The 21,236-nt window shown below is 44.2% G+C and overlaps 2 protein-coding genes across 3 annotated transcripts in view; one reads left to right on the top strand and one right to left on the bottom strand.

The window, feature by feature from the left end:
• The window catches only part of ADK (adenosine kinase), a 291,562-nt gene extending 291,266 nt beyond the window's left edge, over positions 1 to 296 (bottom strand). Inside the window, exon 1 of the mRNA XM_080403196.1 lies at positions 5 to 296. Coding sequence (XP_080259322.1) covers positions 5 to 60 — 56 coding nt within the window. The 5' untranslated portion in view covers positions 61 to 296. The remainder of the gene's footprint in view (positions 1 to 4) is intronic.
• Positions 297 to 385: 89 nt separating this feature from the next.
• On the top strand, positions 386 to 21,014 carry AP3M1 (adaptor related protein complex 3 subunit mu 1). 2 transcript variants are annotated; one of them, XM_080403190.1, is made up of 10 exons: positions 391 to 538; positions 7,681 to 7,735; positions 9,174 to 9,449; positions 10,160 to 10,331; positions 12,855 to 12,992; positions 15,718 to 15,803; positions 16,163 to 16,296; positions 16,974 to 17,181; positions 18,525 to 18,669; positions 19,963 to 21,014. In XM_080403190.1, the coding sequence occupies exons 3-10, from the start codon at positions 9,177 to 9,179 to the stop codon at positions 20,061 to 20,063; spliced, it is 1,257 nt and encodes a 418-aa protein (XP_080259316.1). In that variant the 5' UTR covers positions 391 to 538; positions 7,681 to 7,735; positions 9,174 to 9,176; the 3' UTR covers positions 20,064 to 21,014. The 2 variants fall into 2 exon arrangements, with proteins under 2 accessions (XP_080259315.1, XP_080259316.1); XM_080403189.1 differs by lacking the exon at positions 7,681 to 7,735 and having other exon boundaries at positions 386 to 538.
• The last annotated feature ends 222 nt before the right edge of the window (positions 21,015 to 21,236 follow it).

Here is a 21,236-nt window from a genome sequence, read left to right as displayed (position 1 = left end):
TTACCTCAGTTGCTTTTGCTCCAGCTTGAGCTTCTTGGCTTGCGGCTCCCCCGCTGCCATCTTCGCGCTGGGCGGCGTGCGGCGCGCTCCGCTCACCTCAGCCCGCCCGCCGGCCCCGGCCCGCCCCGCCACCGGGGGGCGGGAGCGACCGACCGCGCCGGGCGCCTGACGGGGAGGGAGGGGAGGCCGCGCCGCCCGCCGCTCCCCGCTCGGCCGTGCGCTGCCGCGCCGCCCGCCTAGCTGCGGGGCTTCCGCGCCCGGAGGCAGCCCCCGTCCCCTGCCCGCGGCCGAGGCCCAGGGCTGCCGGCGGGCGGCTGGCGGCGGCGGCGGGGCCGGCGGGCCTTGCAGGGGCGCAGGGGGGAGCGCCCGTTATTCGGCGCTCAGCGCAGGCAGCGCCCGGGCCGCCCGCGCCTCCGCCGGGGGGCGGCCCCGCGCGCTGCCGGGCCTCGCCGCCATCTTGGCCGCTGCCCCGGGAGCGGGACGGGCCGGGACGGGCCGAGCCGGGCCGGGGCGAGCGGGCCGCAGCGGGCCGGGGGAGGTATGTGGGGCGCGGGGCGGCTGAGGGAGGCCTCACCGGCGGGGAGTGGGTTTCCGTCGTCGGGGGAAGCGGCGGCAGGCGCGGTGGGGAGGGCCGCGGCAGCGGGTGGCGGACCCCCTCCCGGGGGGAGCCGCCTGTGCCCGGCCCCGGCGGTTGGGGGCGGCGGGCGGGGGTGACATTCCTGTCAGCAGGAGCGTGCCCCAGGAATCCCAGACTTCCCGTTTTACCGGCGTCCATTTCCGCTGTTCGGTGTCTATTTAAAATACCTATTATTTCCGTGTTCGAATAATAATAAAAAAATATTTAAAGAAACCTGCGTTGCTGGGGGCATGTGGCGGGCGCGGGCCCAGCAGCGCCTGCCAGGGCGGCGGGCAGAGCCCCCCCCGCCGGCCGCCTCACAGCGGGGCCCGGCGCCGGGGGACCCGCCACAGGCCGCTCTCAGGCGACGAGCAGCGGGGGAAAGGAGCGATCGTGCACGGGGAGCCCCTTTGGTTTAGTTCAGTTCCGATTCGGGGGCTGCCGGTGGAGGTTGGGTGGGAAACGTGAGGCGAAGCCGCGGGGCTGCGGGGGGGGCTGGCACCCCGCTCACCTCAGCCCTTCCTCAGCAGCACCGCTGCAAACATGGTCGCTCTGGTCGTGCTGTACTTGCTGAATTAGCAAGGGGACCTGGGAGTGTGGATTTGCATAATATGCACTAGAAATTAATCCGTTATCCCCCCCAGCGCTGTGCACCGCACATCGCTGCTGCCCTTCGGTGCCTAACGGGGTTTACTGAGTGGAGCTTGTCACTTCTTTTCATTCGCTGCTAATCAGGTTTGAAGTAGCAATGCATTTGCCATCTTTTCGGTATGACAAATGATTTGTAGCTGTTAGATGCTGATCAAACTGGAGGAATAGCTTCGCCATTAAATGTAGCTGTTGTATAAAGAACCAGGCCAGAAAAATCATACTTGAAAATTCACGTTCATAGGCTGCAGCATGGGAGAGGAAAAGCTATTTTGCAAGAAGAGCACAAGCAAATTAAATTGCTCTTGCAAGAGGTAAAATGATGGAAGCAGTGTTTTACAAAGGAACTGACTACGCCAACCGTGAGAATGATTCACCTGGCAGTTCCTGGCAGGTTTGAGTTGTACACAGCTTCTCATTTAAAAAAACCAAACCAAACCAAAACAAAAAAAACCACCAAACAAAAAAAAACCCCAAAACCAACAAAAAACATTTGAGTGGTATTTCATTGGATTTAATCTGTGGTGTTTTGGGTGCTATCTCAAAAACACAAGCAAATCTGGTTTTGGAGGAAAAAAAAGATAAACGGGACAAGCAGGTTCTTTTCCATCTGCGCACATACCTGAAAATTCCTTGCAGATGGCGAATTAAACATTAAGGCCACTCCACACACTGTGGTGCTTAATTTTGCTGTCCTTGTCCAGAAATGAGATTTCCTGTTGCGCAAAATAGCTATGCACCAGCTAAGTCCCAGTTACTCTTTCAGACAAAGCTCTCATTACAAGCAGTTCTGCGCTAGGAATCTTAAACAGAAACCTTGTCATGAGGATTCATGAAAGAGAAATTGAAGTCCTTGAGGTAGAGAGGTCTGAACAGCAGGTGACAAGTGGCAGCTGTACTTCATGGCTGTAATTACAGGAAGAAAACAAACTAAACCTTTTTAAAATGTTAAGTTCCTTCTACTTATTTCCCTTGTATTTTCTCCCAACTTACAGCTTTCCATATAACTTTCAAAACTTAGTTAATGCAGAGAAAATCAGTCTAATTATTTTAATGCTTATTCAACATAACGCACGAGAGGCTGCTTTTTTACAAACTTCGTAGAAGATTCTTTAAGACCTAGTATCCAGGAGCCTGATTTTATTCATATGGGATTGAAGAGGTAAAGAGTGCTGTTGTGCTCTCTTCTCAGGGAAGAGAAGGGAGGTAAAAGTGGTTAGGTGCTGCCTTCTTACTATCTGTGTTTGGACTAGGTGTAGCAGAGTGCACACACGAGTAAGAGCTGTCATTTACAGCAGGGTTCCAGTGATACTGTTGGCTCTGATCAAGCATTTCAGTAGTGCGTGGCTCTTTGGCACTCTGCTTGTCCTTTCTGGAGCCTCAAGTGCCTCTTAAAATAGAGCCTGCAAAGAAGAACAGTATAAAGCTGGTAGCACTGTCTCTCCAGTCCGTCAGACTTGCTGGAGCAGTGAATAAGGAGAGCACGATGGAAAACATCTTCCCAAAGAACTATTGAGATGAGGCTTTTGTAGCCTATGATTGAATCCTGCTGCCTTGGCTGTGTAAAGTTCTCCATGGTTTGGCTGGAATACGAACCTAATTACCAGTCTGTTCCTGAAAATCCCATTGACAGTAAATGCATGACAAGATACTCACCATACCTCTGTCCATTTGGCCATCTCAATCTATTCAGTACTGCTTTCAGAGAGTTGATTTCCTAAATGGTCCCTTTAGTCCTAAAGCAGCTGATTTAGTTGTAAATTGTGTTAGAAATGTTCCATCTTCATGTAAAAATTTAGTTTTAGCAATGAATTTTTGATTGTTTTGGTTGGTGGTTTTTTCCTAAGAAACTCTTGCTTTTTCAGCTTTTACAGTGAAGCTTTCTGTTCTTGCGGGTCCCGAAGGGAGCTGCAGTTATTCAGGATCTAACATTGTTCAATTATTCAGGCTCCAATATTGTTCCGTTGGCAAGAGATGGAACTATCTTGCCAGCAATTAGAGGATATATACTGGAACTAGATTGAACAGAGGCGCCATGCAAATGTATTACAGGAAAGCTCATCAGTCAGTAGATGAAATGCTGCACAAATTCTTAAGCAGACTGTGAATGTTATTAGTAAAAGCATGGAGGAAGTTGGAAATTTTGTTACCAACACCAAATGCTGATGTAAGGCAACTGCAGAGTATTCTCAAAGGACTATTTCCTTTTAAAAACACAATCCCAGAAAGTTACTAACAGTGTTTTAAGTGAGAGTAAGGGTAGATAAATGTATACTGAGCATCTGGGAAGCGAAGTGCTTAGTCTTTAATAGGGATGATCTTGCTGATAAAATAGGCGTCTCAGTAGTTGTACAGATAGAAGCACTTCATGGTGTTAAGTTACAGTTGATTTGATTAGGGGAGTTTTGTTTAACTAACAGAGAGGGACACCGGGAAGTTGTTAAGCAGAGTTGCAAAAATGTTTTCACTGTAATGTGCAGATATGTATGCTGTGTGCATCTTATAAGCAAAAAGATTAGTGGTCTTGAGCAGCAGCAGTAAGATATGTTAACAATGATAGGAGCCTTACAAAAACTTTGAAATTACAGCACATGCACATTTTAGTAAGATCGGAGACTTCCAGGTGTATTGGTTTTGCATCACAACTTCCAAGGTTGTGTCAGGTTGGTTCGGGCAGGTATACAGACATTCAAAGCTGCCGTGTTGGCCATCTTGAAATCGACGTTCAGGTGTTTGATAGGACTTCATGGGTTTGCTTTTTTAAGAGCTGGTGAATGGGGTTGGGGAGGTAGGGAGCAAAGGTGGTTTAGTTTTCCACATCTGTGGCATGTTTGTGTCACATCTTGAATTTATAGGAAAAAGCTAAACTACCAACCAGCTGGTTGTGACAAAAATACCAGTTTTAAAATAGAAGTAGGACTTCCTATTTTAGCTTATTTGTTTCTCCAGATTAAGTATTTGATTACTTCCCGTTCGCTTGTCACTAGTTTATTTCCGCAGATACCTAACAGAGGCTGAGAGAGTCCACCCCCACTAATCCTTCCACCCTTCAGAGCAGCTATGCCAAATGCAAGGAACACGGAAGCTATGGAATACTTTCCCAGTGATTGTCCCATTTTGAGCTGTTTTCAGTCATTATAACTAGCTCGAAAGGGCATTGCAGAGGTCAGCAATAAATTCCTCGCTTCCTGGTTTTCAGAACTTTGACTGTAACTCAGCTCAGTGTTATGGAAAAGCAGCTGGTAACGGTATTTCTGTATTAATTACATTTTAGAGTACTTAATCGTAGCTAAGGACAAGCATGTGCAATCAGTCTTTTTTCCCATGCTCACAGCCTCTCCCTCTTGCCAATGAGCTCCACTTCTGTCTTTTGAGCCTGCTGTGACTTTAGGCCAGATGTTTCTGTGCCAAGAGACTGAAAAAATAGTAGCATCGCAAAATCCAGATTTAGTCAAAAGAAAAGATACAGGCTTGGAAACAGCATATTGAAGACGCCTGAATTAAAATATTTAGTTTTTTTCTGTCAGGAGTTCAAATTCTGGTAGGATGAAAATGACTGCAAAGAATCATGTGGAGTTCCATGTGTCAGCAAGGATGGGATCTGTGAGAAGCAGCTGCCAAACCTCTGCTGGTCTGCTTGTTGCTGCAGTGCCCATCAGATGCCTTTCAGGCAGGCAGTGGTATGGAAGGCTGTTGGCCTCCTAAAGATGAGCTTGGATGGCTTGCTCTGGACTAAAGATGCAGGTGATAATCCATGGACGTCTTCAGTCTGCTTCTTAGGTAGGCCTAAAAGCAGAGAGCTGGGAGGCTGTCCTTTTGAAATATTCCTAGAAGGACACCTTCAGTATTTTACATAGAGTGGGTTTACGCTGCCACCTCGCCGTGGTGCGTGTGAATGCTGCTGCACAGGTACTCTCACAGTTCGTAAATTTTGGCAGTGTGATTTTGCTACTGTTTTTTTAAACTTACAAACTTTGATTCAAGACCTTTGCCCTCAAAGTGCTGCAGGTCTTAACATGCCTTGCTGTTTGGCCACAAGTATTAACTTGACCTATTGGTGTGAGGAATCTTACTGTTACTAGATTGATTTCTTATGTTCAGCATTTTAAAATCTTTTTTTCTTTGCAAATCTGATGTTCTGATGAGATAGAAGAAGGTAGGGTACTGAGAAATGGATTCAGGGATGTCTATGTGAAATTAAATCTCACACTCAGAAAGAGCAGGGAAATTTGCAGTATTGGGAGCACTGTCAGTATTTTTTTGCTAAATAATAGCTTATATAAGATATTTTTGTAGTATTACTAGTTGTAAGATATCCAACATGAAACCCATCTTTAATTGGCTGGTGCCAGTTGATTGACAGTGTGCAGGATAAATCAAATTACTGTCTTGTGTATAACAGACCAATGTCCCCACTGCTACAGGAGCTGCTTTATTATGGTCAGTGCTGGGAAGCATACAAACTGAGCTGCCCATTGACTGATGGAGCAGGGCTCGCGCCCGTGCGTCTGCCTGCTTTGCACTTAAACTGCAAGGAGAGAGCTTCGATTTTCTAGAGTGCTTCAAATTAGCAGCACGTCAGTGTTCTCTGCTAAAACTTGTGAGCGAGGAAAGGAGTATGTGAGGGGTTTTGAAGGGAACTCTTAATGCTAGAAGCAGAATAATTATCTATCATGGGAAATCCTGTAATCCCTGTCTTCCTACCCAGAAGACAGGGCAGGGAGCTAGGTGGGATTTTACTGTTCAGTTTCCACAGATCCTGTAAAGCTGTTACCTGCCAGGCATGGTCCCCTGGATCGGTTTGCTACAGCAGTTCATCAGGAGGCCACGCAAACCTTGGCAGCTTGGGGCAGATGGATGAAAAGGCATGGTGGTCCAGCACTGCCGCGCTTTCTGGCTACCCATGCCTGCCTCGATCATGGTCCAATATCCTAAGTGGGACTTGCCGCAGAAGAAGAGGCCGCCCTGCTAACAGAGCCATTTTGTGTGCCAGGAGCTTGCGGCAGGTGCAGTAGAACAAAGTGGCTGTATTCAGGCAGCAGTTACGTGGGCCTGCTGCAGGGCTGCGCTTGTTAAAAGTATATCGTGACAAATGCACTCATTTCTGATCAATGGAAGCTGTGTGAGCGTTAACAGCAGGATAGCTGCTCGGGCTTAAAAATGCTGCTGCACCTCTCTAATAACACTTTGTCAAAGGATCGTCTGAAGCTGCCTGCAGTCTCCAGTGTAGCTTCTCCCCAGTGGGTTGTAGATCCAGTCTGCTGGAAGTGGAGCCTTACTGGTGCTGCTTGTACTGTAACTCTCCTATGCAGCCTTGTGTGCATTTGCTAGGAATTGGGTCTTGCATTTGTTAACAGATATGCTATTGTAACCATATTAAAATATACAGAGAACTATTCTAAGCTTTATAGCTGATCACCTTCATATGTTTGGGTTGCCTTGGTGTGGAACAATACTGACATTCAGTGGTTGATTATACTTGCCACCGTTGTGTGGCTATCCAGGAGATTTTTGGAGGGTTTTAATGTTCAGCAGTGGCTAAATTCAGAACATGGTAAGTTGAACTGGATTAAAGCAATTGTGTCAGATCTCCTTTATAAGAATGCTGTGCTTACAGTATTAAAGTTGTCCAATTTTTTAACAAACTAAATTAGAGATTAATTTGGTGTGGGAGAGAGACAGTGGAAATATCTGCAATAACACTTTGTAGCTTTATTTTATTTCCCACTTTTAAGCAAATTGGCAATTACAATTTGCAAAAGAACTTCCTTTTATATGTAACCATAGTGGCTTAGTTGAATTTTTCTGTCCACATTTTGACTATTGATCTTTTTGTGTCTACCACCAAAGACAGCATGCTCTTAGCAGGAAGTATCCAAGATCTGGCAAGGCCTCAGTGAAGATGAGCACATTGCTGTCATGCATGTGAAGGAGCAGCTGGAGTTTAGAATTTGAAAAGCTGGATCTTGGCTCCCTTCCCGCATCTGCTGACTTAGGTGGAGGGAAGTAGCCGACTAACTAAAGCTTCTTTAGTTGTCTTTTTTCACCTTCTCTGGTGAGCTTTGGGAGACGTACCTTTGTTTTGTCAAGATCTACAGGGCCAGACCACTTTTTCAGTGTTGGGAGGTCAGCCTAGTACTCTGGGCAGTCTGGCTTCAGACACAGTAACGAGAGCTCGCTCTGGATGGAGCTACGTGCTTATTCCGGTATTCTGGAGTGAGGTTTAACCATACAGTGTTTGGACTTCTTAAAATCTCCGTGGGACCGGGCCATTTACATCTAGATGCTTCTGTGCCATCTTCACATTTTTGTGCCCGAGTTAACATCAGTGAAAGAGCAAATTCTCTCTGCTTTGTATGGCATGATCCTGACCAAATAGCCTAAGATTAATTAAAATTATGGTACGCTTTTGGTAGATGTATCTGGCTTCTCTTGGACCTGCAGAGTTGATGGTGGTCTTCCTGTTTCAAGGTATGGATGCCCAGTAACTGTTTGGTCTCATTCCAGCCACTTTTGAATTCCTCCAAAGGCTAATATGCTGCATTTCGGGGTATCTCTGTTGCTCACATCAGCCCATTTCCACCACCTCCTCTGTGCCAGCTGTAGCACTCTGGCAATGTAATAACTTGGCATAAGGAAGCCGATCCGACCAAAAACTACTTTTTCTGGGCTGGACCAGTTTCCTAATATTGGTAATTGCAGAGCCACATAATCTGCTGAGATCTGTACCTGGGAGGCAGAAGGGATGAACGGCCAGTGGCAGGGGCAGCTTCTCCAACTACAGAATGAATTTGTGCAGGGTGTAATTACCAGGTTACCTTTACCTAGAGCTGCTGGTGCTTGGGTTACAATTTGTTCTGTTTTCTAAGCCTGAGTTCAAACATGGACCTTATTTTTGTCAGAGGATGGTTATGTTGCAGGGCAATTAAAGCATTGTATCTGTCTCATGTAAAGGCTAAAGAGATAACCTGAAATCTGATAGCATTTGTCTCTTCTGTAGATGTGGAGAAAATAGTTTATTCGTTTCATTTGAATCAACAACTTAGTTCACTTGCTATCTCATTGAAAGTTGAGAAATAGACTGGGAATTAGTTTTACAAAAAAGGCAGATAAGCATCTTGTCCTGTGCATGAAATGAAGGATCAGTGGCTGAGGCATGTTATTTGTAAATCTTTAAAGATAGAAGAAAAACCAACGACTTCCTCATCTGCAGTTCATACTCCCCTTTTTTATGAGTGAGTTAGTTTTTAAGTGTAAAACATTTTCTGTAAACATATTTCCTATGTGTCAAGCGCTTTTGAGGCAATTTTATTCATTAAGTCAGATTTAAACTCCTAGTTTTATGTACTTTTAATGAATTCCAACCCTTTATCCAAGTGCAGCTTGGCATAGATCATAAGTAAAAGATCAATTAGCCAGCAAATAAAACCCACTTTTTTAGTTCAATAGCTGAAAGCCAACAAGCTAGAGTGTATCTTTAATATAGTGCAATTCTTAGTTATATCTATAAACTTTATGCCGATTCCTCTGCCACATGAAACTTTACATATGTTACCCTTACATGTTGCCAAACATGTTTAAGTGAGTGCCAACTCATGGAACTTTTCTTTAAGAAATAATTACAAATACCAAATAGAGATGAAAGTGGAAATCAAGGGTGCTAGCTTCTTGCTTACATTGTGATACATGTTAGTGACTTAATCCACTGTGGAATAATTTTGTGGTGGAGCATTCCTCTAAATAAAGAAAATGGAGTTTAAATAAAAGAGGAAAGCAGATCTTTTTCCTAAATTCGCAGCACATGTTAATAAAGAATAACCATTGCGAGAAAGGCAATCTTGGAGAAGAAATAGTGTCAATCCTTATATCCTTTTGTTTATTTTAACTTATTTGAATGTGTTTCCAACAGAAAATGATCCACAGCCTGTTTCTTATAAACTGTTCTGGTGATATATTCTTGGAGAAGCACTGGAAGAGTGTTGTGAGCCAATCTGTGTGTGATTATTTCTTTGAAGCTCAGGAGAAAGCAATTGATGTTGAGAATGTGCCTCCTGTCATCTCAACACCACATCACTACCTCATCAGCATCTATCGGGATAAAATCTTCTTTGTGTCTGTCATACAGACAGAAGTGCCACCGCTCTTCGTGATTGAATTTCTGCACCGAGTAGCAGATACTTTCCAGGTGTGTTCACCATTAAATAATTTTAAAGTCAAAATAATTCCAAGGAAATTTTCATCTTTTAAAGAAAGGTAATAAACCCTCCTGCCAGTGACTTTCCCCTTTGCAACTTTTAAGTCAAGCACTGGTTTATAGAATACAGAGGAAAAGACGGTGTATTTTGTGTATTCATTTGATTTATAGTTACCAGTGTACATGCACTAAAACCCAAATCCCACTTTGTAAATGCTGTCTGGTTTTCTGTAAGCTTTTGTACTGTTCATGTTATACAAATGAAAAGAAGGGGCATGCAGTCATGAAGCACTCTGTAGGGAGGAAAGAGCTGCGGAGCGTGCATTGGTTTTCAACCTATTTCACAGATACTGTACATAAAGGAACCTCTGTGAAGACTGAGCATTGCCAAAAGATAGTCTCCTTATTTACAAGTCTTCTAATTGAAGGTGTGCTGATGTTCACAAGTGGGAGAACCTTTGGGACATATATATTAGTAAACCAGATTACATTAATTTCACTGTTCATGCTCTCTATTTCTAATTAGATGATAAATGTAACCTTAACATATGATACCATACAACTATAGAAGTAGCTGGTCAGTTTAGGCACTAAAATTCCTTGATGTATTGGAGGGTTTCCGTAAGCAAAAAACCTGAACTTTTGCAACGCATTTTAACAGGAATAAAAATCCTCTCCTTTGTAATCTCTGATTTGTTTAGGACTACTTCGGCGAATGTTCTGAGACTGCAATTAAGGACAACGTAGTTATTGTGTATGAACTTCTAGAAGAAATGTTAGACAATGGCTTTCCACTGGCAACAGAATCTAACATATTGAAGGAGCTGATTAAGCCTCCCACAATTTTGCGCTCCGTTGTCAACTCCATCACAGGTATGAGAAGAAATAATTTTCAGTGCTGACTGGCTGCTTAAAAACAAAGCCCCAGCGTGCCTCATAGCTAAAAAAATAGTATCATATTGGTGTGAATCTGTAAGGTGAGGCCACTGTCCTGCCACTTCTCACAAGTAAGCGTTGAGTAAAAGCAACTTCTTCCTTATTTGCAGCTTATGTCTGGCCCCTTTGATATCCCCGATGGCACCGTCTGGTCCAGCCACAGCTGCTGAAGTCCCTCAGGAATAGCAGTTCCCAGTAAAGGCAGCACATACTGGAGACAGGTGTTCCAGGGTCGGTACAGAGCTAGCCCCAAGCTCTGAATAACTGAGGGGCATTGGAGAAGGTTATGTGTTTTGTAAGAAATCATTATGGAAAGGTATATAGCAGATATCTAATAAATCTTTGCTGTCTGGGAACAGATAGCACGAAGGGAAGCAAATTACATGTCTTCAACCTCTTCCCCACCCCCACCACCATCAGCATCCATCGCTTTTGGAGCCGGTTTCAGGCTGTTGCAGATGGGTATGTCTTGCACTGACAGGGCCACATGTCTGTCAGCTGAGCTGGTGGAATCTGCTTGGCTGGCAAGCAGGTGCGAGGGAGGTATGCCGTGAGGTGTCACACGGGGCCAGAGATACGCGGGGTCTTTGCCTGTCCGTTGTGGTAGAGAAGGGTTGTAGGTGGGCTGCAGGGCCACACAGGTGTGGTGCTCCAAGGAGCTGTCTTTGAGTTAGCACATGAGGTTTAATCTTTGAGTATAAACCTCATCAGTTTTAATTTCTGTTTTTTTTGGTTTTCGGTTGTTTTTTTTTTGTTTAAATGTGGTTTTGGATGGTAGGTAGTAGTTATACTTATGAAAAATATCTGTGATGTTAATGGACTAGGTGCACCACTGTAAGGGGAATTAAGGCTCCTGAAGCCAAGGGCTGCACCATCAAATTCTCTTTGTTTTATCTAAAGCCTTATTAGAATTACCCAGGAGCTTAAAGCACCTGCCTAGGCAGCCTGAGTCTTGTCACTATCAGCAGCTCAGCACTGAGCAGGTGGGAAATGGCAGCCTGAGAGCTCTCCCACCTACCTGGCCTGCAGTCCAGCCTGCGTACACCACTGCACCCTGTGAGGCTGCCGAGGGACACGAGGCACGGACACGGCAGCTGCTCCCCTTCAGCAATGCAGATGGAGTGAGAAAGTGGTTGCAACTCCTCCCCCCTCTGTTATAGCACCGGGGTGGACTTTAGAGAGGAGTTTTTCTGTATGAGTTATTTTGCTAGCTCAAAAGAATGAAAACTTGTGTTTCCTGCTTGCTAGGACAGGGCCTACCCCACGAGTTGTGTAGGAACGATAACCACTGGCCACCAGCCTCTCAGTGAAGCTGTTTCACGTGGCAGACATGCCACCACATTTGTGCTAAAGGGCACAAGCAAACGTGAGCTGCAGCCCTGTCCTGAAACCTACTTCTAGCAGAGGGAGTTGTTTCCACTATAGTGAGATTCGGAGATCAGTCACCTAAGCCACAGAAGATTTTTTTTTTTTTTCCTTTTTAAAGAATCATCAGTTTACTTTAGAACTAGGTAGCTCAGGAAGCCCTTTTTTCACATTAAGTGGTATTAAGAACCAGGTGCTAAGGGTGACAGCAGTCATCACTGTTAAAGAGCCCAGAAGTTGAGCCCCAGGTCAGGATCAGGATCAGGCAGTAACAGGATCACCTACAGCTCAGCGATTGCCAGGAAAGTCCATCATGATGAGACAGGTCAAGGCAGAAAGTCAAGTCTGCAGGCCAGAGTCTGGATCGATGAGACACAAGGTCAGGTGTACATGTGGCTGTTGTGTTGCTGCGAGGTAGCAATGGGTACCCGGGGTGAGAGCCTCCGCCTAATAGCTCCCAAACAGAGGGCAGGAGACACCTTCCGAAGGCATCTTCCAGGTCTTTCTCCCTAACAGTTCCTAGCAGTAAATCAGCCCTGAAGGCAGACAGCTAAAACTCTTAGGACAGGGGTCCTCAAACTACGGCCCGTGGGCCAGATACGGCCCCCCAGGGTCCTCAATCTGGCCCCCAGTATTTACAGACATCCCCCCCCCCCTGCCCCCCGCCAGGGGTTTGGGGGGGAAACCAAGCAGCCACAGATGACTGCCTGCCACTTAATCAGCGCACCGCCCCCCTGTGTAAAAAGTGTGAGGACCCCTGTTTAGGAGAAGGGGAAAGCATGCTTGAGGCCCTCACAAGGAGCTGTGATGTCTTGAATGGTAGTGATGAAATCTTTTACAGGATCTAGCCCCATATCTCCTCCTACTCAAACCTCCTGGTCACCTGAGCCTTGTATTTTTGTATTATAGTCTAAAATCCCTAAATCTGGACACATGCTCCAGGTGCATTCAGGTCACCTAATGAATGAAGTTTTAGTGGTCCAGGTTCTAGTTTGAGATTCGGGAGGGCACATCTTGCTTTGATTCTTAATTTTGGCAGTTGAAACATTCCTTTTGTAATTACTTACTGATTTTGAGTTCCTTTTCATTTTTAAGGCAGCAGTAATGTGGGTGACACCCTTCCCACTGGACAGCTGTCCAACATTCCTTGGCGCAGAGCAGGGGTAAAATACACAAACAACGAAGCCTATTTTGATGTCATTGAAGAAATTGATGCGATTATAGACAAATCAGGTAAGATGCCTTGCAAACATTTTTTTTTGATGAATGTGTTTTACATTTAGCTGCTGATATTTAGAGCCAATACAGTCCAACTGCTTTTTTGCATGTGTTGTATATACATGAATCTATATCTTAAATATAAATACACCATTTAAAATGATATGCCCAAATATATTTCTTCAGTTCATCTTAAAATGGCAATATGCTTTAGGTTGCTTCAAGAACATCCACAAGAAATACTCTACTTGAATGTTTTCTGTTTGTGTATTATCTCTTAAGAGATATACATGGAAAAAGTAGTTGAAGTTTTAAATAAGATCACAAAATTATCTTCCATTGTTGCTGCCAACAATTTACTGTAGTCCTCATAGGCCCTCCAGTGGGCAAGACAAAAGTTTTCATCAGCTTTCTTCTGACCTACAAGCCAGATGTTAAGCCTATATTAGCCATCTACGCTCCCTCAGTAGTCATCAAGGAGAGATGAAAATTTCTGAGGCAGCAGTTCAGCTGTCCCATCTTAGATTTACAGGTAGACATGGCACTTAGGGACATGGTTTTGTCGTGGACTTGGCAGCGTTAGGTTTACAGTTGGACTCAATGTCCATGGTCTTTTCCAACCTAAATGATTCTATGATAGAAAGACAAAATTGGTGCAAAATAGCTGCATAGTACTGTTTCCCTTACATAGAAACTGGACCCAGATGCTATGAAGCATAATATTAATAATCCTTTCTTTTATACCATGTAAATGAAACATGGTATCTTCAAATAGAAAAATCTTTAATCTGAGATTTAACTCTGAGGAGGAATCTGGTAACTTTTGTGTAAATGTTGCCAGTGCCCAGAAGTAGAAAAAAAAAGATCCAAAAAGAAAACTGCTACAGCATGGACAGGAGCCTGCTGTTTTACTTAGTACTGGGGCCATCCGCTAGTATAGCTGAAGGCTGAGTGAGAGCATTTTGTGGTGGTACAGGGCAGTAAGCAAATCTGATTTCTTCATTCATTGCTGGTGTTGTAGCAGTCATCAGTGTTGCTTTGGTTCCATACACCAATTTGACAAATGCTTTGGCCACCGTTGAACTGGACAGTCATAAATAGCTATTGTGCATCTCTTACCTGTAGAAGAATGGCTGCAGAAGCGTGGCCTTAGAATCTCTGAAGATCTGCACAATCCAGGCCTGGTATCAGAATAGGCCTGTAATCAGAATTGTACTGAAGCTGCTTTGCTGAAGTTAACAAGAAAGGTAGCCTTGAGCTATTCTTGAATCCTGAGACCAAGTAATTATACTGTGCCAACAGGCCGTGGCTGTAACAAGCTACAGCTGCTGGGAAAGCAGGTGCAGGGCCAACAAAGATAGGGACCCGTATGGGAAAATAGGGAGTAACAAACTACAAGGCTGAAGCACAGCAACACAATTAGCTACATGGATAGAATGCTTATTTTAGTCATGATAATTAGGGGTGTGAGAACCGCGCGCGTTTAGAGACTACTAACCAATTATATTTCTGCTTTATGAATATGCATGTGTATCGGTTCTATATAAGTAGTGTTAGAAACTAATAAAGTTGAGCAAGATGCATAACTCATATTGAGCGTCTTCTTGACTCTGGCAAACCCTTCTTCCAACACTTACCCTCTCCATCTTGAAACTAAAAGAAGGTGGCAGCCACAGTCGGAACCCCCTGATGGCTGTGTTACTCTCCTAGCTCAACGGGATTCCCAGGAGTGGTACGAGTGCGTAGTCTGAGGAGTTATAGTCCAGACCATGTTTGTATTTCAAGCCTAATCAGTGCCCACTGAGCGTTTAAATTTCTTATTAAGGATCCACTGCAGTAGTAATAGCTACTCTTTTCTGCTCTGATCCCTTGGGGACTAGCAATGCAAGAATCTTTCTTCCTGACCTTGTCTAGGACTAAGAAGTAGGTAAAGTAGCTCCTCTAGAATAGGGGGGTTATTTTGTTTCATACGGGTATGGTTAACTGCTTTCATCTGAAATGGGATCCCTTCTTTTCAGGCAAAGTATTAACCACAGTTTCTCCTTCCCCTTGGCTAGATCAGCAACAGTTTTTACATATCTTTTAAAGTAACCTTTGCTTGTAGGGCTAGTTAGTCCAGAGTCCTGCTCATGCCTTTCTGGCCTTATAAGGCATTTAAGAAAATGAGCCTTTCCTGGGTAAGATGCTTGGTATTCTTGCTTTGGGGCTTGTTTGAGTTTTTTTCCTATAGATTTATTTAACATCGAGATGAATACATAATCCCACTGTGAAGCCAGCAGTGCTTGTGAAAGCCAAGGTTATCCGGAGCCTTACACCACACACAGACTTAATGTTTTGCTGTTGGCTGTTTTGATGTACTTCAACTTCCCTGCACCACTACACAGCTTGCTAGTTTTCTGGAGACAGGGGACAAGGGTGAAAGAAAGGAAGATGCAGAGCTTGCATATTCTGAAAATCTTATTTGCTTAGTGCTCTGGCAACCAGTTCAAGCACATCCAGTACAGGTCCTGTCTAACAGCTGGCATAGGCACAATTAGCTGATTTGGGACAAGCTGTTTGCTCTGGCTCGTGTTTCAGCAAGCTGCCCAGGCCACAGGTAACTGGAATGACCTTTGCTATCTGTGCTTGGTGTGTTCTTGAGTGTTGTGCAAATGTCATCTGTGGTCTCTAGCTGCACTTCACAACATTTGTTAGGCCCTTGATAATAATGTTAAGTGTCTGTCTTTTTTTCCCCCTGCAGGTTCCACAGTCTTTGCAGAAATCCAAGGTGTTATCGATTCATGTATTAAGCTCTCAGGAATGCCAGATCTTTCTCTTTCTTTCATGGTAAATTTAGCAAATATTTGGGAATTTCAAGTGCTCTGGATTCTTCTTAATGATCAGAGTTAAATGATTTCAAAAGTGCAATCACTGCTTCATGTGTCACACATATAAAAATAACAAGTTTTGTAGTGTACTGTAGAAGTTGCTGCACTACTCAGTAGTGGGAGTGGCTTTTGTCTGTACAGAAAAATACACTCACAGGAGCTGCTGTACCAGGTCAGACCAGAAATCCATCTAGCTGAGTAACATGTCTCAGATAATGGTCAGGAATGATACTCGGGAGTCTAAGAAACAGGAATTGTGTAGAGTTCAGTAGCTGATACTCAATGAGGTTTCACTTACTGCTTTGCCACTACTTACAGAACCCACGCCTGCTGGACGACGTCAGCTTCCATCCATGTATTCGGTTCAAACGCTGGGAGTCTGAGAGAGTCCTTTCATTTATTCCTCCCGATGGGAATTTCAGGCTGATTTCCTACCGTGTCAGTTCACAGAAGTACGTTTCCGTTCAGACACGCCAGTTCTTCAGCTGTGCCACCTACCGCTTTCCACCTGAGCAACTACAGGTTTCTCCTTGTTATGGGAGACTTTGCCGTCATTGCCAAAATGCATCTCCTCAGATTTTGTCTCAGCTGTTGCTCTGTCCCCACTACAACAAGAAAATGGTTTTTCAGTGAGCTGCTGATACTCGGCAATCGTTCTTCAATGGGATGAACCACACATGACAGTAATATAGGGCTGTTCATCCCTGGCAGTCATTGTTGCTGCTAGATGCTTTGTGGCTAATTCTCTGTATACATAGAGGACTCGCATCTTCATAAAAAGAATAAAGCAAAAAAGTCTAAACTGAATATTTGCAAACTAAGCCCGATTTGATTGATGGATGTTCTGAGAATTGGCTTAGTGAGATTACTTTAAAAAATAAACAGATGGAGGGAAAGAGATTAGGACAAGTGATTTGGAAGAGAATCTTTTTTTCCCCATGATTCTCTACTAATAAAATCACTTCAACAATGATGTTGAAGAGCTGAGTATCAGTTTTCACTTTCAACACAAACTGGTTCTAACCTGAATACCTACCAGAAACACAAGAACTATTTATGAGAAACGAGATTTATTTTCTGGAGCAGAGAAGTAGCCAGGATGTATTCAGCTACTGTCTTTTCTTTTCAGCTTGGTGGCAATTCCTGTATATGTGAAGCACATGATCAGTTTTAAGGAAAATAGTTCTTCGGGAAGATTTGATGTTACCATTGGACCAAAACAGAATATGGGGAAAACAGTGGAAGGAGTTGTCATGACAGTTCACATGCCAAAGGCCGTACTCAATATGAACCTCACTGCTACACAAGGCAGCTATACATTTGACCCCGTTACTAAAGTAAGTCTTAAGTTTTCATTTATTTAATAATCTAAGATTGCATCAGAACAAGTCATACCTATTGCAGAGCACTGGAGCACTGGAGCAGTGTTCCACATTTAGCAGAAAACTTTCCCTTCAGCCTATGTTTATGAGTTATCTCATATATCCCCTCATATATCATGAGTTATATCCCCTCCTTTCCCCTGCTCTTTCACTTCCCCTAATATTTCCCTTTAGTGGATGCAGCAGTATTTTGCTGCTGGTTTCAGCTGTGGTTTTTTTTGCAATCTATGTTCTTTAAAATGCACTTATCTGGAGAAAATGCAGTAGACCTGAAAACAGGTAGCCAGAGAAAACAGGGAGCAGGAGATGAGAACAAAAACCTCTTCTGAAAGACCTGTCTGGAGACACACAGGAAGGAGAACAGGGGATCTGAAAAACCGTGTCTTAGGACTCCTGCTTTCTTGCCTCTGAGTTGGGGTTTGAGACCTCAGCCTTCTAAAGCTCCTGAAGCTTTTTAGTACCCAGGAGCTACTTCGCTGAAACGGAGTCTGAGCCAAACCGTTCTTCTGGCTCTGACACCCTGTTCTGAGCTTTCTGCTGCCCTTGGAATATCTCAGTCAGCAATTGATGTGAATCATAAGTGAAAGCTCTCCAAGTAATGTTTTGTTTCAAAAAGAACAGACCTTGATCTTGTATAAACAAAAACAACAAAAACACTTGAAGTCTCCTTTCCTCTTTCCAGAAATAAATTATACTGTGTTTTTATCAAGAGTTGGGATAACTAGGTGGATTGTAACTGCAAAAGTAGAAAGAACTGAAATTTTTCTGCATTTATCAACAATTTTCAGTTTACGATAAGAACGAAAAAAAACCTCTTGTGGATGAGTAAAGGGCCGACTTGGTTTCGTGCGTCTTTAAAGTGTAAGAATCAATGAGAGCAAGTGACCCTTAGGAGAGTTAACTCCAGCTTAAACATCTCCTGTTGCCAAGTGCCTTGCTCCTGCCCTCCTCATTCTCGTGTGTTAAATTCCTACGCCTCTTGTGCTGGGTACTCTCCTTGCCTCACAGATCTAGCTGACCCAATCTGACAGCAGGAACAACCACTGCTAACGAAGGGAACAAGACGTATTAAGCGCACAGACCAACTCAGCAACGCTGAGAGGGCAAAAGCTATGCTGGGGACGCAAAGCCACTGTACCTGCCACAGCCCTAACCACCCCTCTCCCTGCCAGTGGGGTCTTTCTTAGGGCTACCAGGCCACAATGTGCCCAGCCTGCAAACAAAAAGCTTGATGGGAACTTGAGCTCAGAGGTTGTTTCCTAGAAAGCTGCTGCTACTCTTCTTTCTTTCCTGACAAGGTCTTAACGTGGGACGTGGGCAAAATTACCCCTCAGAAGCTACCAAACCTGAAGGGCATGGTGAACCTGCAGTCCGGAGCCCCCAAGCCAGAGGAGAATCCAAGTTTAAACATCCAGTTTAAGATACAACAGCTTGCAATTTCAGGTGAGTGGGCGTTATGTGAAATCGGTACTGACGGAATGAGTAGCAGCAGGAAACGATGTAGGAAACCGTTAAGTCTTTAAACTGGAGATGCTGGTTTAAAGTCAACTGGGTCCAGAACAGTAAAGTCTGATTTACCCAAACCTAACAGTTACCCTTGCTGGGAGACTCCCTTACTGGGCATTGTGAATTCCCACTTGTTTTGCTCAAGAAAGACTGTGAGAAGTGTACAGAAGAATGCTTTTTTCTTTGTTGACTTCTGCATTAAACATGCCAATTTATCCTGTTAGTGAAGAGTGATGGATGATGATTTAGTGTGCTGCTCTTGACTCGCGTTAGCCTTCTACCACTAAATCCCTTTCTAGTGGTTAAAAAACTCCATTAATTTTAAAGAATTCCCTTCTTACTCTTTCCTTCTGGTGCTGGTAAGGTTTTAATCTTCAAAACAATCTGCAAGTAAAATCCGAATGAAGGCTGTAGGGTAACAGCAAAAGTAAATTAGAGCAAACAAGGCCTGTCTGCAAACACTTAAATCACATGAGTTGTCCATGTGTAAAATGCTTGTGCAAGCAAGCTTGGCGGGGTTCAGACCCTAACAGCGAAGGCTCACGTTCAGAAAGCAGGAGGATGACTGAAGGCCCTAGATGAGAATTGCTGGTAGTATGCATAGTACCTTTCCAGGCAGGTACCAGGCTGTGGTCTTTTTGCTTCCTAGACTGCTGAGTAAATGACAGTTAGTCCTTCTGTAAGAACAGAATCCTGCAGTTTCCTCTTAAACTTGCAACCCACTAGTTTAAATCTAGTGAAACACAGTGGATCCAGTGGCTGGATGCCTGTGAGAAGGCACGGGACAGCCTGAAACCGTAGGTATGAATAGCTGCTGGCATTCCTGGGTTAGTAGAGCGATTGTGGGTCCCTGCAATTACAATTTAGAGCAAAAAGAATTCTAAACCTAAAAGAAAACCTAAATCCTTTGCTTCGTCTGCCTGTGCAGCGCACGAGTGCAGCGTACAGGAGCTGTGGAAGATGGACTTATCCGTTCTATGGCACATCCCTTGGACGGAGGGTGTTGGCTCACTGAGTAGAAAGGGAAAAGTCGTTCCCTGCCAGGGCAGCCACAATGAGGTGACAAGAACGGTCTCTTCTGCTGTTTCAACCAGATGAATGGGTGACAGGAAGGAAAATCGGCTTCCTAACCCATCTCAATGTGCTTCCAGAACGCAGGACTTCTGCAACAGACTGGTGTGATTTCTAGCGTTCTGCTTTTAATTTGGTACTTGTTTCTGTCTTTTTCAGGACTGAAAGTGAATCGCCTAGACATGTACGGAGAAAAATACAAGCCTTTTAAAGGTGTCAAGTATATTACAAAAGCAGGAAAATTTCAAGTCAGGACATGAGAAGATGCTCAACTTCCAAGAGGAAATTCCCCTTAAAAAAAACTTGACAGCTTAGTGACTTATGTTGCTATTCATTAGGTGCCAATTAATTAATAGACACTGATTAGTTTGGGATCAAAGCATTTGTGCACAGCAGCTCTTCAAATGAAAGCATAGCTTAGTTTTTCTTAATATGGCTTTAAAATAAGGTACTTTTTTTCTAATACACCTTCACTCTTTTTTTACTGAATTGTTGTGCTGGTGAATAGTTTGATATAGGTGAGCCACAACACGTCACAAACACTACACTGCCAGTCAGATACCAAAGCCCAGAGGCCGAGCACAATACGAAGGCCAGACAGGCCACTGGAAAAATCTTGCGGTGGCACGTTTTGCTGCTGCAGCCACCTGCAAAGAAAGCTCAGCCATTCCCACAGCCAGCTGCAAGCTGGCATTCCACAAAGCATTGTGTAACCCCATCAGAAATAGAGAGCAGCAGTGAGAGGGGCAGGGGTCCCCCACAGGGGCCGAGGACACAGCAAGTGTCACTCCTGAGAAAGAGCTTCTGATGAAGAAAAAAAAAATTCCTTGTTGTTTACAAGAAATCGCCTTTCTTAAGAAGCATTTGCCTTAATCAGCTTTCATTTGTGCCATCTGCAGATGAGCTGATAGAAATAACATTCTGCATTACATCTGGGAGGTGATTGTTGCTTCGGTAATCCACTTTCTTTCCATTCAATCTCGTCATTGCCATCATTTTTTAAGAATACAGTTGCAGAGAGTAAGATCTATTTTTTATGTGAAGCCTTTGCTTTGATTTAGGTGTTCCACTGGTTGGAAGTGGATGCCACCAGATTTGTGCCATGTGTACATTGGTGCGTAGCTTTTTAGACAGCACAGTAGAAGTGTCAAGTGTATTTAATGGTTGTGTGCTTAATGTTATGAAATAAAGGGAACTCTGCTGCAAACACATCTTCTCTCGTGAAATCTTCGCGCTGTTATAAACTATTTGTGATGCTCTTGGACAGGAGACATCTGATACGCAATTAAACGATGACTACTCCCTACATCTTTACTGAACTTGCTTACTGCACAGCTGTTTGAAGCTTAGCAAGGGCATTCAGGAGCATGGCAGGTAAGCTCCCGTTCGTTTTTTTGATTTTTAAGTGGAGAATGGTTAATTGTTTAGATTCA

This window comes from Falco punctatus, assembly GCF_963210335.1.
Source record: "Falco punctatus genome assembly, chromosome: 9".
NCBI lineage: Eukaryota > Metazoa > Chordata > Aves > Falconiformes > Falconidae > Falco > Falco punctatus.
The sequence above is the reverse complement of the archived record's forward strand: the minus strand, read 5'-3'. Positions and strand labels throughout refer to the sequence as shown.